The sequence below is a fragment of the Populus alba genome, chromosome 5 (genome assembly GCF_005239225.2).
Source record: "Populus alba chromosome 5, ASM523922v2, whole genome shotgun sequence".
NCBI classification, from domain to species: domain Eukaryota; kingdom Viridiplantae; phylum Streptophyta; class Magnoliopsida; order Malpighiales; family Salicaceae; genus Populus; species Populus alba.
The window spans coordinates 12,764,562-12,783,611 of record NC_133288.1 but is presented as its reverse complement, the minus strand read 5'-3'; the positions used below and the strand labels follow the sequence as shown (position 1 = coordinate 12,783,611).

The 19,050-nt window shown below is 32.0% G+C and overlaps 1 protein-coding gene across 1 annotated transcript; it reads right to left on the bottom strand.

The window, feature by feature from the left end:
- Positions 1 to 5,098: 5,098 nt before the first annotated feature.
- LOC118030272 (uncharacterized) lies at positions 5,099 to 15,306 on the bottom strand. Its single transcript, XM_035034328.2, has 13 exons — positions 14,733 to 15,306; positions 13,889 to 13,967; positions 13,700 to 13,756; positions 12,168 to 12,223; positions 10,552 to 10,783; positions 9,913 to 9,999; positions 9,743 to 9,820; positions 9,498 to 9,581; positions 7,455 to 7,519; positions 7,177 to 7,375; positions 7,016 to 7,104; positions 6,179 to 6,293; positions 5,099 to 5,464 (listed from the first exon to the last, which is right to left on the bottom strand). Exons 1-13 carry the CDS (start codon positions 15,206 to 15,208, stop codon positions 5,423 to 5,425), a joined length of 1,659 nt encoding a protein of 552 aa, XP_034890219.1. The 5' UTR covers positions 15,209 to 15,306; the 3' UTR covers positions 5,099 to 5,422.
- Positions 15,307 to 19,050: the final 3,744 nt, after the last annotated feature.

Below are 19,050 nucleotides of genomic sequence, written 5' to 3'. Positions count from 1 at the left end.
GATCCCAATAACAATTAGCCTCCTCCTACTCCTTCTTTGCCGTCGTTATTCTAGTTTAATTTTGTTTTTGAAACACAATAAATTTGTACTGAACATTTGGATGAATATTATTTAACATTACTTTTATATTTTTAATATTTAATACAATTTTATTTGGTTAATTAGTTTTTTTTTACTATTAATCAATATAATATTTTTAAATAAATATTGATGGCCTTACAAACGAAACAGGTATGTCGGTATTAGACAGAGAGTTGAAAAAAATTCACTACCCATGCCACAATCACCAACGGCGTTATTTCGTCGGTGATTTACTGTTGACAATACTGATGGACTGTATCCAACGGTATTTTACAGAGAGTTCTGAAACATTTAATGTCCATGCCACAATCACCAATGGATTGGCCGTCCGGTGGAAATACAAACAAAATAGGTTTGTAGGTAAAGTTCTAGCGCGAAAAAGAAAAAGAAAAAAAAACAATTTTGGCCCGCTTTGCCCGTTTATAAGACCGTCGGTGTTTTTTTTTTCCGACAGTAGCAACAGAAATTGAAATTACTGACGATCAATATTCTGAAATATGAATTTCATTGGTGGATGCTGTCAATCAAAAGTTTTCCAACGATTGTATGTCTTACACCTATAAAATTAATCTGTTAGTAAAATTGTTTAATAGTGTAGTGATGTCTCTTATAAACTTTATATGTTTATATATTTGATATGTATGAAGACTACAAAAATTAAAATAGTGGATGTATTACAAAGATGATATAATTTCATAGTTTTGATTCATTTTGGTATTAATCTTAGCCTAATACATAAATCTTTACATTTCTTCTGTTGTTCGTAGTAAATTTTGTTTCATTCTATATTTTTCTTTACACAAAACCAAATCATGCAGGCTTTTTGTGTTTACAGCTTACACACACACACATTTAATAAGTATGATGGTTACATGTGTCACCATCTAACTGTCCTAGCTGAGTAGATGAATTTTAAGTGATACGTAGACATACAATCTTGTTGGTTCACTGCTCGGACTGATTTATAAACAATATTACAAAATGAGTGGTGATGTAATTTGTAAGAACATGAAATATGTTGAAATAGAGGTTTTTCCAAGCACGAAGTGATCAGTCCTTGTTTATCACGTAAATCCATGATACAGTTCACTTTTAGTCATGAATTCCTTATTTGGTTGTGTTTAAGATTAGTTGTTAATTAGGTTAATTAAGATATTAAAATCAGATCAGATTTATTTGAGGTTGAAGAATTAATTAATGATTTTCGTAATTTAGTAAGAAAACTAAATTGACAGATATAAAAAAGAGAAATTTTCTTCATTAATTATCTATGTAAAACAAGGAAATCAAGCAACATAAGTCAAGAAGATTTCAGAATTAATTTCACATTCAAATCAAATTTTTTAGTTTATTTGGCACTTTTAGGAGTGGCAAATTTGATTCTAATATATATAGAAAATTAATTTTAGATTTGTATTATTTTTTCTTAGTCTTTGGTTTATTACTATTTATTTGGATTAATTTTATAAATTAACTCAAATTAATCTATATATGAGGATTCATTAGGATTATTTAAAGCATTATATAAGTGTTTTGTATGATAAAAAGTAGAGATAGAAATTTATAAAATAAACTTGTATTTTACTGGATCTTTACCGAAGCTGGGGCAGGGGTTTAATCCGGGATGAATTTGGGTCCTGGATAAAAGAATTTGTAATTAATTTGCGACTACGTTCTGTGGTCAAAGCAGAGCTACGGGTGATGGTATCAGGTATCGAATTGGCTTGGATGTTGGGATTGCAAAAAGTCATCCTAGAATCTAACTTCAAATTGGTGGCTCAACTCATTACACAGGTGTTTATTACGGCGGAAGCAAACTACTCCCTCATCGTCAAAGCAAAGGAGCTGCTAGATTGGGAGGCAAATCAAGAAGCAAATTGGGTAGCAAATAAAATTTAGCTATGAATCCTCTGGATAGGAGCAATTGGATTCTAAATGACCTTCTCGGGCTTTGTACCTTGATCTTATGGGGTCTACTTTTCCTCATTTAATTTAGTTGGATGCTTAGCCCCCATTTACATTTAAAACAAAAATAAAGCAAGTCTCAATAAAAATAAAAATAAAAATAAAAATAAAAAAATAAAAAATAAAAAAACAATGACCCCATAAATTCTAAGCAACTGCATGAAAAGGTAAAGAATAATTAATTACATGAGATTATATAAAATTAACAATAATAAATTAGATATTATACTAGATTCAAATAAAATTATTAATATTATCATAAAGTAAAATTAATTCAAATAAAATTATTCATAAAGTAATTGTTAATATTATCATCAAGAGATCTAATCTTATTTGAAAATCCTGCCATAATTGGATAGTTTTTTAATTTTATTTTAATAATTTAAAAAATATATATATTCTAAAGTTATACAAAAATAAAAAGTTGAAGGGCTTTTTAAAAAAATAACAATAAAAAAGTTGAGCCTAGAAAGATGGGCTTGCATACCTAACATTAAAAAAAAAAAAAAAAAAAAAAAAAAAAAAAAAAAAAAACCTAGGCGCACCATAGACAATTGTTATCTGCTACAATCAATTTTGGTTGCTAGAAAATTGAGATTCGTGTTTTAGAACTCTCAAAACTTAATTTTCAACATGGTTTCATTTAAAAATCATCATAGGAATTTCAATAACTCTATTTTTAACCTCAAAACTCTTTTTAATTTGTATAAAAACTACTCCAAATCAAATTATAAAAATAAAAAAAAACTTTCTGATCTAAATTTACTTTTTCCAACATGATTAAAGACCAAAACCATCTATATTGAATTTCTGTATCCAAAATGAACCCATTGAGGTCTAGATTAGTCTTCTTCTTTTTACGGAAATGTGACCGGCATAAGGATTTCTTTCTCCTCTTCTTTTCCGATGAATTTCTCACTCTTCTAACAATTCACAAGAAGAGAACAAGTAAAAAAATGAATTTATGGGTGAAACGTAAATATCTGAAAATAAAAGGATTAAATATGAAATGTTCAAAAAAATCAAGGATCAAAATATACTTTTTTCCCATCAAAATTGCGATTGAATGGTACTTAGTAGTAATAATTTTGTGAATTATTCTTTACGGTCTTGGTTATGTACACAAGCAAAATCTGAAAGATTATGATATAGTTAAATGCCATTATAACACAATCTCCACAAACTCGATTTCTGTCGCATGATCCGAATCTTGTTTTATCTTTTTGTAATTGCGTATTTATGCGAGTTTCACTTTTGTGCCCTGCAACTCTAGTTCTAGCTTTTTAAATCGTCCCTACGCTTATCAAGTAAAGAGAAAAAAGTCCTAATTTAATTTAAATTCCACCATCAAATCCTCAACATATTTAAACTTATACAAATTCATTTCTTATATTATTGTTATTATTATTTTTTGGAGAGATCTTCGAATAATATATAGAATTTACATATTAAATTTAACACAAACAATACAATTTTTATCATATATGAACATGGTCAAATCAAGAATAAAGAAAACCAGAACTTTTGTTTTATTCATGTGAGGTGCCCGGATTAGCTTCCTTACACTTCTATTAATTCTTATGAACCTTGAAATTAATGATCATGTAAATCTCTAATGATCATCAATATTAGCAATCTCATGGCTCGAACCTAAAACCACAGGGAAAGCAAACTATTTGATCTCAAACTTGTACCACTTATCATATACAATTTTTATCCTATACGAACATGGTCAAATCAAGAATAAAAAAAACCTGAACTTATTTGAATTACTTGTAGTGTAAGGCCGAATACAGTTTCTCTTTCCATTATCTCCTTTCTATTTTTTCATTTATTTAAAAAACTTATTAATATATAAAATACTTTTTTCTTATATAAAAGTAAAATTAAATATTAATACGCGATGGAAGGGAAAATAATGATTGATTAACAAATTACACTTGATAATTTTAGTGACAAGTTCAAAAACCATTGAATATAGGGACTTAATTTTACAATGTTGTGCTTGATATTTTGATTTAGAGCCTATTTGAAAATACGATGTAAATCACATTACCTTAAATTTTAAAAAGGTTTTTTTTGTTATAAAAAAATTTTATTTTTTTTAGATCATTTTGATATACTAATATCAAAAATAATTTTAAAAAAAATAATATATATATATATATACATACATATTATTTTTATTACATTTCTAATGAAAAAATACTTTAAACCACAACCATTATCACAATCCCATCACAATCCCGAACCTATAAAAGCTAGTTGCAAGGTTTTATTCATGCTTTATATTATGTGCTCTAATTATGGATTTAATTGCACGATTTTATGGAATGAGGAATAAAAAGATATATAAAATATTTAATGTCAGGACTTGCTTGTAAAACAAAAGACAACAACAATAAAAATGTGCATTAATGCTTTTTGCATGTAATGAAAATTGTGTTACCGTAACATTCTCCAATTCCAAATACTAGTAGTTCAGCCTGAGGTCTTTCAATGGAAAAATTGTCTTTCCCACATGCATCCTTCTACTTTCTCTATCACATTTTGATACAGAAAATTCAAATGCTGAAACCATTTATTTTTATGAACTTTTGAATTCCAAAGTCAGAAAAGGATTTACCTTGTCGAAATTTCTTGGCAAGATTAGGAAACATCATCTACTGTGCTTGTTGGAGGTTACAAATCACCAACAAATACAGATTTCCCCATGAATTTGCATGCAGTTATCAGAAAATTGTGTTAACCGTTGCCAAATTCGACTGTTTATAACTCCGCATGGTAAACTAGGCAGGCCAGACACGGGGAAGGATTAAAGTCAACACACAGGTTTCGTATGCTTAAATAACTTGAAGAAAAGAACAGTTTATCATCATCAACAAATGTTCTGCTGTCATCATCTCCATTCAAGAAGCTTTGCATACAAACACAAGGCTGATGTTGACAAAATAATCACTTCACATTTCCATAATTAATGAAAAATAAATAAACATTTCACATTTACCTGACCCTAAGATCATGGAACAAACAAGGTGGTGGAACCCAGAGATACTGAACTGGAACAAGCCTGCCCAACCTACACGAGTATATTTTATTTCATCCAACGAACACAAGTATCCAAATCAAGCTAAAACTACTTCGTGGGGGTCAAAAGCTTAAGATACCGACACAACAATGCACCAACGGACTAAAGAAACAAAACCTAAAACGGAGAAGAAAATTAAGAATACAGTCAGCTGGGGAACTCATTAAAGATTATCATGTGAGCTTTGTATACAAACGAGGATGCATAAATTATCATCCCAGGAAAGACGGATGTTGAGACTACTATGCTGAAAACTGTTACAAGATATTCCTTCCCTGCCCCCATCATTCAAGCTCCAACTTGAAATCTTGCTTCATATTCACGGGTTGGCTGCACACAAGTATAAATTCTTTCAAAAAATGGAATAACATGTTGCTGCAAACTAAAAGCAGCATGAACACGAGGACAAAGATGAAAAGACAACACAGCTGCTTTGATGGTTTTGCAATTTCTTAGGATAGTAGTTCCAGAGGGCAGAAAACACTTTTCTACTCAGAAGTAGAAACTGAACTCCCTTTTGTGTTACGGGTGTCAGTTAAGCATTCAATTCTTCTTCCAAGTACAAGAGGAAAAACATGCGGCTGCAAACCAAAAATAATAGGGGCAAGAGGACAAGTGCAGCCAACAATTTAGCAATTTTTAAGGAAACAAAACCACTTCTCACTTGGAAGAAGAAAAGGAACCTCCATAAAACTTAGAAGTTTAGAATTCCATTTTTCTTGCAAGGTACCTTGGGCATACCCAGCAAATCTGCTCTTTCTATGGAAATGCATAAGCTAAGATCAACAACATTTTGAAAACAAAATTTGGGCGGCCATGTTGAAAGACTTGGTAACCAGTCCAAAAGTAGAAGCTTAAAGACCCCATTGATAAAATCTCAGTGGCAGTTATAGGAACTAGGATCCCGGAAGTATTCAAAATAGGCTTTTCAAATCTCGGTCCCAGATGAGTATGACGCATTTTCAAAAGCATTGAACTTGAATAAAGAATTGCTAGAACATGGAGACACAATCAAGAAAATCATGGAAAGTTGAAAATTTTTACCATGAAAACTGCTAAAATTAACCTGCGTGCAAACCATCTCATATGCATTGCACGCTGAGCTCCAGCGGCTGCTTCAATGCTGCCAAATCGTAGATAAACACAACCAGCACTATTCCTACAGGTAAAATAAAACAGTTGAGAAAGAAAATGAATGGCATCCCAACTCAAAGAAGCACCCCTGTAGTTGCAAGCCTATAAGTTTTAGCATTGCACCAAGTAATGGCTCTTAAAAGTGGCATCAGCTTTTGAAATGGCATTAAAATAGAAATGCCCACAAAGATGGCATTTTGACAGGGTTAATGGATTGGGTATATGTGACAACACGACAGTATCAGACCATTGAAAGGCCATACTCATTCTTTATTCTTAAAAATAGCTTCAGATAAGGTGAAGTTCAGAAACTTCACTTGGTTGTGACTTTGAATTAGCACTACATTCTATTTGTAGTGCCCTGCAATTAGAATTCGGGTGGGGGAGCATGTAAAACACCTCAATAAAAATTCCATGTCTCCAGAATTTTGACAGGAAATCAAGAGGCCTAAGAAAATAATCATTCAACAGGTATATTAATATCCTTACATAAGCGCCAAAACCCTAACAGGACACTAAAACAGAGAAGTGAAAAGAACATGGTTCTAAACAAAATAAAACTCCTAATTAACTCTAGTCTCCTAGATGTCACAATAACCAAAACTAACAAGATTTGCAGAAAACAAAAGCAATAAAATAAAATATTTAATTTTCCTAAAACATTTATGTTGTTAATCTTCCATTTGTTCCCCATTAGAACACTTATAAGAACCTATATGGATAAAGTTCCATGAGCTATATACTTACTTGTCCACAAAAATATGATCCACCTGACCATACTTTGAACATTCTTCTTCTACATCCTCTTTAATGTCCAAATCAAAATCTGGTTCTGTCTGCAACATTTTCAAGAGAATCAGTACTTCCCAATGGAGAACCAGGGAAAAAAACAAAAAAAAAAAAACAACCTCAGTGGCTGGATCAAACATATTCTTTAACAATAGACACTCGCTGGGTTGCCCAATAGGTTCATAGGCAGGGGAAGATAAAACTGGTGCTGGAAGTGTTGCAGATCCTATAGCAGTTTGCCCAATGATAGGCAAGCTAATGGCTTGTTGATTCGAAGCTGAACCATTTAGCAAAGGTACTCCAAGAGAGCCTGCAATACTGGAAACGGGGCTAGATTTAAGGTCAAGGAATTGATATTTATATAGGGAAAAGAAAACACAAGGTAAGATAAGCAAACCTTGTAGCAATACCAGTGCGATCCAGCTTCTGCATAAGCAATGCTCTTGATTGAGCATTCAAGGCCTGAATGGGAAAAGTGAAATCATTACATCAGATGAATTGGAGAAATTAAAAATGTAAGAAAAGAAACAATACAACTATTGACACTCTTGCTGATGCAAGTTGGTCCCATACCCTCAAACAATAATATCAAGAACTCTAACCTCAACTAATCAATAAATAAATCATCAAGTTTTGTTGCTGGAGAATCAATTTTCCCAGTATGCAAAATTTTGAAATTGGCAGCAGCATGTTCATTTACCTTAGTGTCTCAAAATCTTAGTAAAAACTACAGTCTCCAGATGCAGTAATGAGTTTTCCCATTGTCAATTCTGAAGTTATAAACTTTTCTAGATAGTTCATTTGACATTTTTTTTATGGGAGAAAAATAGGAAATAAAAGCAGAGACTCGGATACAAATTATCTCAAATCTTTGTGAATATAATGAAATGCTCTCATCCACATTCAAAGTTGCAGTGTCAAACGTTGCCAGCCTGTTGTCAGCATGATCTACAGTTTTAAATACTTTTACCCTAAAGTAACAATTCTTCCACTTTGAAGTTGAATCAACAAACATCATTGTATTCATGAGAAATCTATACCTCATTACATGTTCAAAATTTTTGTAATTAGATGACCCCTGGCTCATAAATGCATTAATGACAAGGACAAAACCTCAATCTAAGATTCATGCGAAAATATTAGCAGCAAAGTTACCAACAAGTTAATTTCTTTTGAAAAAATGAACATGTGGATCTAAGAAAACCTAACAATCCAAGATATAGAGTTGCGAAATATTCAAGGAAAACAATTTAATTTTTTTATTGCAAGGGTCACGACCCTATGAAAGCCATTCATTATGCGGTAACAAAACAGTAAGATGTGAACTGTTAACCATGTTTACAAGATAACAGGCTTCCAAATCAGTAAGGTAAGTTTAACAGTCTATCTCAACAACCACCACTCACGAAATTGACCAAATTCAATTCATCTCAATGCTAGTATGTAACTAACTGTACAGACAGAGCAAATGCCCTATCCCATATATCGTACCAGCTCTAATCATAACTCATTTGGGGTCATCTTATATATAAACACCTCATACTTCTTATTCCTAACTGATGTGGGAATTCAAAACTCATGTGGAACTCAAAAGCTATTTGCATGTCCTTCCAGGACAAGGATGACAATTCAATTTACTCATTGACAATAAAATTTGAGGCTACTTTTGATCCAAAAAATCTGAATTAATTAAGTCGCTGATTTTTATAACACAATTATCAAAATATATATATATATACACACACTATCCATATTGGTAAAACTTGTAAATTCTTGTCTCAAAGTGTCAATATTTAAACGAGACATTAGCAAAGAGCATCACAAGAGAAAAATAGTCAATTACTTCAATATAAGATCATCACCTCTAGTAGCATGCCAACAAAATTCCCCCTGGACAATCAACATAAAGCTCAGGAACAGAGGCCAATTAACAAAGAACCCCCCCTTGCCCAACGCATAAAAAACAAGATCGCAAATCAACATAAAGCTCAGGAACAGAAGCCAATTAACAAAGCAAACCAACCATAATTTCTAACATTGAAAATCAATATAAATCTTCAACGATTCCATTAGTGAAACAAACAGCACATCAGGTCCTTTGGTCTTTTTCCTATTCCCTTCATTCACAGAACCTTGTTTCTCTTTTTCCCCCACCTCTTTTCATTTGAATCCTTCCTTCTTGTAGAAAATTATTCTGGGCAATGTGATTATACACTAATATATTCAAATACATTTCTTTTCATTGTATGATTTACAAAAATTGTTTTGGATTCATAAAAATTAATGTACATTGTCATTCTTGACAAATTATGGTGGCTTATGACCCCCCCCCCTAATAAAAAAATAGTGATAATAATAAATAAATAAACAAATAAATAAAGTGGCTGAGCCACTGATCATGCAAGTTCACTCATGTAATGAATGGCAAAATTTAACTCACCAATCCACCACCATCATCATCGTCGAAGTCTGCAGATTTTGCTCCAGTGTCTTGCTGCCCACCATGTTCTGTAACAGATGAAACCTATATGTACACAAACAATTCATCACAGACCTTTCCTAAGGAATAAGATTAGCATTATCAATTGTCATTTACAGCTAAATCAGCAAAGACAAATAGTTTCCTGGCAACATGCACTTTCACATGTACAGCATATGAAGAGCAACCTGGTATGTTAGGCATACCTTAATTGTTCGACCAGCAATCTCCAATTTTCCATTCAAAGCACTTTGTGCAGCCTTTGCATTTTCAAGTTGAGTGAACTGTAGAAGAGTGGATGAATTAATCAATCAACAAATTAAGAAGATTAAATAGTACAGAAAAATTTTGCAATTAACAAGAAGTTATCACCGACTTGAACAAATCCGAAACCTTTGCATTGTCCTGTCTCAAGGTCAAGAGGCAGTTGTACAAGCTCCACAGTACCAAATGGTTCAAAAAGCTGAGAGTAATACAGAGAAGAAAGACAAAACATTATGTAAGAGAAACAGGATGAAAGTTTTACTATTTGGAAGTACTAGTGAAGGGAACCTGCTCATCCTAATATTATTAAAAACTTCTATCTGTCTCTTCAAAGCTAATAAGGTATCACACAGACCTTTACACATCAAAATTTACACACAAAAAAAACCATAAAAGCTACTGGAGTCATTGACTGTTGATTCAACATCCATGGGAGGTTAAGTAACACTTCCATCAGCAACATCAAATATTAAGGCTAAAATGTCCTCCCACAGTTCATGAATCTGTAATGTCCAAGTCTATGCAGTAAGGAATTGTTGACCAAAGGCTTCTGAAACTGATACATACAGATTTTCTACAAGCATCCTAAAGTTCTTTGCCAATTTAGCACAGGTGAACTAGTCTGTACATAATTCTTCTGTTACTTGCAGCTTATCCTCGTTAAGAAAGAAAATTGAAAGTTACAAAAACAAAAGGTAAACTAGTCTCTCTCAATGAATGATAAACCAAATGAACTCTCCAATCTTATTACCTGTCTAAGCTGCATTTCGGTCATGTTAAAATGCAAATTTCCAACATATAGTTTTCTGTCAACAGGTCCAAATGGTCCAGCAACACCACTTGTGCCCCCACTAGAAGCACTAGACTGAACCAGATTCTTTTCAGCCTCAGAAGGCTTGACCATCACAGGTTGCCCAAAAAGGAGTTGACCTGAAAGAGCTATTGCCATCGGCACAGACATTGAATCATAGAATTCAACATACCTGCAGTTACACCAGTGCAGTAAATTAACTTGTCAGAAAATAAGACAAGAAATCAAAATTCCAAAGCGTATAGCAAAGAGATGTAGGGAAAAAAACTAGTTTACATGCCCGCGTTGTAGGGTTGGATCAAAATTTTTTGAACATAACAAAAAACTATCCAGGTTGTAAAGAATTATTTGGCATTTTTATTAAACCTAGCTGAGCGGGTCAATCTTAAAATCTCCCAGTCCGACTCCTTACATAACCAGAGTTTAAAGTTGAGCGAGTTGCATCGATGTGACTCAGCTGTCTTGGCCGATTCAAAGGCATCCTAACCGACTGGTAAAAAGTCTAAGAACGAAATTGATAAAAAAAAAAAAAGAGTATAAAAATTGACATAAAAAGACCATTGACCTAACTTCTTGCCTAACCCAAGTTTGAAATTAAATTATGTGGGAGTTGCCCTGACCCGATCGATTTCATTAGTCCGAAGACAACCAAGCATACTGGTAAAAAAAGTATGAAGAATTGAAGAAAAAAAAGGCATTGATAGAAAAAACTTCTTGAACCGACTTCTTGCTTAAACCAGGTTTAAAAATAAATCGTGTGAGAATTGCCCCAATGTGATTCAGTTGACTTGGTCAGTCAACCCGGATGATTGTTAAAAAAGTTTGAGGATGAAATTGAGAGAGAAAAAAGATGAAATTCAAAATAATAATAAAAAGGGGGGGGATTAAACATGAGTAGAAAAGAATATGTTAGCTTATGCTGAATTTCTTTCCATGAATCAGATGTCTCATGTCATAGAATATGTTAGCTCATTGGAATAATAATAGGAAACCAAAACAAAATGAACAAATATAAATACAATTAAAAAGGCTAGCAACAATCTCCATTTTGACTTGTTTTGTGTAGAAAAGCCCAAAAATCACAAACAAATGAACCTCACTCAATGCTCAAACCAATTTAAGGCTCAATTGATAAAAAATTTAGATGGTTTTAGAAAACCAGATTCTGGTTACCCTAAGTTCTTAAGCAAAATGGCTGCCAAAACCAAACTATGCTGACGTAAAGGATCAACACTAGACCAGAATGGGAGCACCAATATTGAACACTACAACTAATTATCCATGCCTCATAATCATGTCTCTTTACTTACAGAACACTTAGAAAAAGAAAATCAGAAAACTAAAACAAAATTAGGTTTATGTCATCTACCTTGAGTGTGCTGCAAGAATTGATTAAACATGAGTGCAATGTATTCCCATCATCCCTCATCATTATCGCATTTCTAGTGCATTTAAGAATGTAGTTAAAGTTGATTCTTGGAATCAATATGCTAAGAGTTACTTTAGAAGAATTCAAGTGCATAAGTATCTTGTTGTCTATACAAAAAGGCACATACCCAACTCCTTTTGACCGCCTTGAATTTCTATCCATTATCAATCGAACATCCCTCACCTGAAAAATCAAAGAAAAATAATTTCAAATCAAATTGTACAACAGAGTGGATTTGCAGTGGGCAAAAATATTTCAAACACTTCAAACTACATAAAAAAAACACCTATCAAGATGCATTGCATTACAAGGATTAACAATCTTGTCTACGCTACTTTTGTACCCCACAAGGTAAATATAGATGTTGGTGTTGTGTTTGATGGAGAAAGCATTACCTTTTATACTAAAAAAAGTAAGATTCTTTATAGAGCTTCATTGTTCATATCAACAAAGAAGCTCTTTTTTTCAATTCAGTCATCCCATTTTTCCATCCCTTTTTTATTTCAATTTCAACTTTTTTTTCTCAATTTCATCCTCATTCTTTTTTTAACAATCATCCAGGTTGTTTTTAAACCAGCCAAATCAAATAGATCACATTGGAACAACTCTTACACGATTTAATTTTAAACTCAAGTCAGACAAGGAGTGGAGTCAAAAGGGTTTTTTTGTTGGTTTTTTTTGTCAATTTCATCATTTCTTTTTCTAAATTGTCCACAAACTTATTTTAATGGTTGCCCAAGTTGTCTTTGGGCCGGCCAAGTCAACCCAGGATGTTTTTGGACTTAGCAAGTCGACTGAGTCACGTTAAGCAAATCCCACACATTTTAATTTTAAACCCAAGCTTGGCAAGAAGTTGCCAAGAGGTTTTTTTCTGACAATTTCATCCTCAAGACTTTTTTTACCGGCCAATTACGTTGACTTTGGACCTACCAAGTTGATTGTATCACGTCGGGGCAACTCACATGATTTAATTTTAAACTTGGATTTGGCAAAGATTCGAATCGAGAGGTTTTAAAGTTCACCCGTTGGGCCGGGTTTAATAACAATATCAAAAAGTTCTCTACAACCTGGATGTATTTTTTGTTACGTTTAAAAAATAAATAGATCTGAAATGTAGTGGAGGGCGGGCATGTAAACTAGCGGTAACTAAAATATCAAGGGTCCAATTACTAAGGAAGACATTGTTGGAATGAAAGAGGAAGAAGTTGAATAGGGAGTGCTGCATCCATTTTGAATTATATATCATTGCAGAAGAATAGAATCTGCCATTAAGATGATTCTAGAGCATCATGTTTGAATTTCCAAAAAAACAGCAGCATTTGGGATGACACTGTTTCTTAATACCAAGCTAAATTGCTCAATGCATTTGAACATTTTAACTAATATCACATATCTAAAATGAGACAAGAAAGTCATTACACTACTTGTAACTGAGGAAGAATAAAGCAACGGTATTTCAGTAACATACATTCATGTCCTCAGCAGTTTCTCATGCAAAAAATCATAATAATTCTCACACGCACAGGTTGAAATAAAAAGAGAAGTTCGTAACAAAACCTGGAAAGACCACAATGAGCTTTGATACAAAATTTATAAAATCCAGAAACATGCAACTATTTTTGCATTATAAATATAAAAAACAAACCAAAGGCCACTAACCTTGCCCGCTTTTGAGAAGAATTCATAAACATCTCTCTCTGTCACTTTTAAAGGCATCTGTCATAAAACAAAAAATCCATAACAAAGCAACACCTATGTGAGAAAACAATGGAACCACATATAATCTATGATTCTATGACTAATAATCATTTAAAAATGGAGAAAAAAACAGCAGTGCAAACCATCAACCTGGTACACAAAAACAGTTCGTTGGTCCCTTTCTGGATCTGCTTCAGGCTCCACAGCTTCTTTCTTATCTTTAAATCTCCTGACAACCAAAACACTTTCAAAGTTTCAATTTTCACAAAAGATGAAAATTCATGAGATTAATTAACAGGCATAGACATTCTTATGACTGAAAAAAAAGAACCAGTATTAAGCTGTTAGAAAAATCCAAATGTCTAACCAACTGTATGGTATCATAGACAAGGAGCAATAGTGACACCGCTGTCAGCCTTTTTGCCAAATTATTTCTAACAAGGATAGCAAATGTTGTTTCGAATTTTTGTGCAATCACCAATTAAACATTTTACTCTCTTTGAAAGTTAGCAATGCATATTTAGATACATAGAACAAGATCTTTCAAAACATAGCAACGGCCAATCTCTAGCTTCATTAAAAAATTAACGCTATTTCATTTTTCATATTATACAATGTCCCAAATTCAATTCACACCCCTTTTCAAATGGAATGCAAATGGGTAAGAATAGAAACTGATAAAAACACTTTAAGAAACAGCAATTTCTTCATCAAAAACCTTGAGAAATCATTTAGCCTTGGGTTTGCAGGGGACAATAATATCAATTAACAATCCAACTCAAAAACAAATCCTAGTTAGACGGTATTTGTTTCGCCCATTAAACTTCTAAACTCAATTCCTAACAAGGACATTAGGATTACGCTTGGAACTATATACACAATGAGTTCATTGTTTGTATTCAGCTGAAGTTATTAAAAAGGAAAAACGGAATGATTAGAAGTGAGAGCATTGAATTCCAAAATCTAAACTGGAAATAAAATAAAAAATTATCACCTGCTTTCTCTAGTATCAATCTCTCTATCTCTTTCCCTCTCGCGAGAATCGCTTTCTTGCCTCCTTGACCGGCTCCTGCTTCGCTCTCTCCGGTCTCTCTCCTCCTCTCTCTCCCTCTCTATCCTTTCCCTCTCCTTCTCTTTCTCTCTCCTCTCTCTCTCCTTCTCTTTCTCCCTATGGCCACTTCTCTCTCTGTCTCTATCCTTCTCTCTACTACTTCTATCTCTATCTCTATCTCTATCTAAATCTCGGTCTCTCCGGTGGTGATCGCGACCTTTCTCGTCCTCAGCTTTCGATTTCTTCACCTTTCGGTTCTCATCGTTGTCGACATCCTCATCATCGACATCTCGCTTCCTGTAACTTCTCTCGGTTCCATCTCTCTTTTTGCTGCTGCTGCTGTTCCTTTTCCTCGAATCGTCTCGATCTTCCGCTTCCTCTACGGTTTTCTCCAGATACTCGATCTCGTCGAATTCCATTTAATGGCGTTTGCTATTAGGGTTTTGTGGAAGTAGCTGAGGGCTTCTGCTTTTGTTGGGGTCAAAATGCCTCCATCTATATCCCGAGTAATTAAATCAGGGACTTGGATGTCATTTTCTACAAAGTATACAGGGTTCGTGTTAGCTTTCCAAATATTGTGGAGTCCGAAGTGAGGTATAAAACTTGGAGGGTGTTTGGGAGTGTGGTAGTGGTTGCTTTTCAAATAGTTTTTCGTGCTGAAAAGCATGTCAATAATGTTTTTTCATTTTTTAAAAATTATTTTTGACATCAGCACATCAAAACGATCCAAAAAGTACAAACCGTATTCAATTTTAGCAAAAAAAAAAAAAAATTTAAATTTTGATGAGAAGCCGGTTTGGCCGCAATGCCAAACGGGCTCTTGGTTGTTATGTTTTGAAAGTGCTTTAAAAGAAATTTAAAAAATTAATTAAAATTTTTGTGTTTTGAATTATTTTAAAATGTTAATATAAAAATAAATTTTAATAATATTTAAATATATTTTAAAATAAAAAATACTTTAAAAAGTAATGATTACTATAATATCAAATAAGCTGCTAAATCACAGCTAAACAAAAATATTATCAATTTACCTTTTTTTAACAAGTTTTTGATGTTATGTGCGAGTTAAATTGAAAAAAATTGAATATATTAAAAAATATATATTATAAATAATTATTTGATATTTTTATTAAATCTGATATAGCATGTCAATCTTAAAATCTTTTAATTTGAATATTTATTTAATCTGGATTTAAAATTAAATCATGCGCGAGTTTTCTTGATATAATCCACTTGACTTGACTAGTCTAAAAACAACTTGGTTGGCCAGTAAAAAAAGTTATGACAATGAAATTGAAAAGAAAAAAACTCTTGACATAACTTCTTACTTAGCCCGGGTTTAAAATTAAACCATATAAAAATTATTCTAATGTTATCTAGTTAACTTTGTTGGTTCAAAAGCAACCTGGACAATGGTTAAAAAAAATCTAAAACTAAAATTAAGAGAAACAAATAATGAAATTGAAACAGAAATGGGAGAGAAATGAAAAAAAAAATGGGGGCTAAGTTTTTTTTTAAGAAAAAAACCTTCACAAACGACTCGATGGTGGTTGTTGGCTTATACTAAGATTTGTTCTTTTGATTAATTTTGATATTTTAATTTGAGTTGTTTCTTAATTATTTTTCTTAAAATTGTTTTTATTATACTCAAACTCCCCCTATCTTTGTTTGCAGAGCATAAAACTATGCTAGATACTCATTTTAGGGACTACCTTTACTCATACTACTACAAATAATTTTAAAAGTCTAGGTTTTATATTTGGTTACCTACAACAGCACACCACCCACCTCAAATTCCAATGGTCTCCTTATATTATCGGCATAGTTCTTTATTTATCTTGAGCTCTTTTCATTCTTACTCTAGTTATCTAAACTATAGGGTTTCAAACCTCATTCCTATGTATCTATAAAAACTATTCCAATTCTACTACTTTTCTCAAAAAAGGTTTTTGATTGTGAAATAGATATAGAAGGTTATTTAGCCTTTTGATCTTTCACTAAGAGATTGCCTTGTAAAGATGATAATTCTACTTTTCTTGTCTTTAAACTTTTATGTTATCTCAAGTCTCAATTATTTACATGAATTTTGTAAAGATCATCTTCGATCTCCAACTCTCAAACCCTCTTTCAAACTACAAAGCTTTCTTTAATGGCTTTTTCTAAAACTACTATGCCTTTTGTACTTTATTTTACAAGCCTGTTATCATTGGAACTATCATATTACTTGTATTCCCAAACTATTTAAATAGAGTTTGAGCTCTTGTTGCAACTAATTATAATTTTTCCATTATCTTAACATATCCTCTATCATCGAGCCTTTATTATTCTCTGTGATGTTTGCACCATCTTAATTTATTTTTGAAATCAAATTATAGTTCAACTTTTCAAGCTAATAGCTTGATTTTAACTACAAATGCAATTCTCTTGTGATGTTGGTACAGGTACATACAGATAGAAAACTTATATGATTTTGTTGTAATTTGGCTATGGTTTTCTTGTGCTTCTATTTATACAGTTATGTATTTTTCATCTTTTCTTTTATAGACCCTTGTACTCAAAATAAAATTTTAGCATCCATGGTTTCCTTAACTAAATTGATAATGTTTCAATCAACTCATTTATGAAAATCCAGAAACCCTCAAAAACTTTTATAAAACTTTTGTTTTTTCACTGAAATTGTTTAACAATTTTCTTAAAATATATGGAAATGTTATCAACATTTGTTTCATTCACTTAAATGATATCAATATCACTATTCACATCTTATCATTTATAAATCTTATTTCATCACACGGTAACTTTTCAGTGCTTCCCAAATTTGTATTAATAAAATAGGTTCTTAAGAACATAATAATTTTCAAGCTCTCATACTGCTTCCTAAAATGTTGTCTCACAATGGATAACATGCTCTAAATTTTTGTTAACAATTTTGATGTTCGCTAATATGATGCACAAGCTTTACAGACTTATTTTCTAAGTTGCAACTGATTCTAGCTAACTCATTCATTCATGTGTTCAACTTAAATTTAAGCATATAGATATTATGTTCAGCAACCTCTTTTCATCTTCCACCACAAAAATATCATTTGACGCCCTTGACAATGAATTCTCTAGTGATTTTTATATTTAAGAAGGTAGATTTCAGATCACTAGTCTAAGACTTAGCTTCTTTTGTTAGTTTTATTAGCTCATTTTTCAAATTAATTTTTTTGTTCAAAACATGATTGTTTTATTCCGTCAACAAAAAAATGGTCTTTACTTGAGACAATGTATCTTTAAGAGACTGTAAGGTTCTATATACTTCTATAATTTTGCTAATTTGTAATGTAATATATTCTTTTACTTTCTTTAGTTCATCTTCCATATAAACTCTACTTGGTTGTGCCTCTTTTCTCTCTTTAATGATTATAGAAATATCATTTTATGTTAGTGACAAAAGATTTTTACTTTTGTAACTAAAGTTTTAAATTCTCAAATTTTGAATTCCTCTTTTCAATAAGAAGTTTCAAGTTCTCTCTATCTTGAACCAATCTCTCGCCTTTCTTCACAGCTAAGGGCAATTTCTTATGTAAAAAAAAAAAAAATTAAGCCCTAATAATAACTTTTTATATAAAAAAATAAAAAAATCAAGCCCTCAACATGGTGCAATTGAACAACTAGTGTTATATAAATACTTAGTAGGACTGGTTCAAAATAGTTCTATGTTTGAATTTTTTAAATGCTTTAATTAGAATTGGATTTTATGCTCTCTATTATTAGTATTAAACTTGAGGTGTTTTTAATGCAAGGTTATTACATTTTGAAAACAAAAGAAATGAAAGAAAATGATGTGTTTTTATATTTCTTAAAGTATGTCATTGCTTCTATTATAAAAAAAAAAAAAAAAAAAGCTAAATTGCATAGAGATATTTCACTTTAGCTCTAGACACATATTATTGTGGATTACGATAGTAAAATTATACTTTTACCTTTTAGTGACTTAAATTTAAGCCTTCGGTTTGGGGGTGTTTGAGTCCTTTCATCTATTTTAGTTGTCATTAGAAAATTATTTTGGGGTGTTTGCGTCTTTTTAATTTTTTTTTCACATAATAAAAATACCTTTTTACCCCTAAAGTTAACAAAATGAGGACTGTTGGCCAAGGACTTTCTTGGCTTTTCATAATATTGGTAATAGTATTCTTTGCCTTCAAGATCAAAAAAGGATGGGCTGTTGGACAAAGGTATTTCAGGTTTTTGCAATTTCCGTGTATAGCAAAATAAC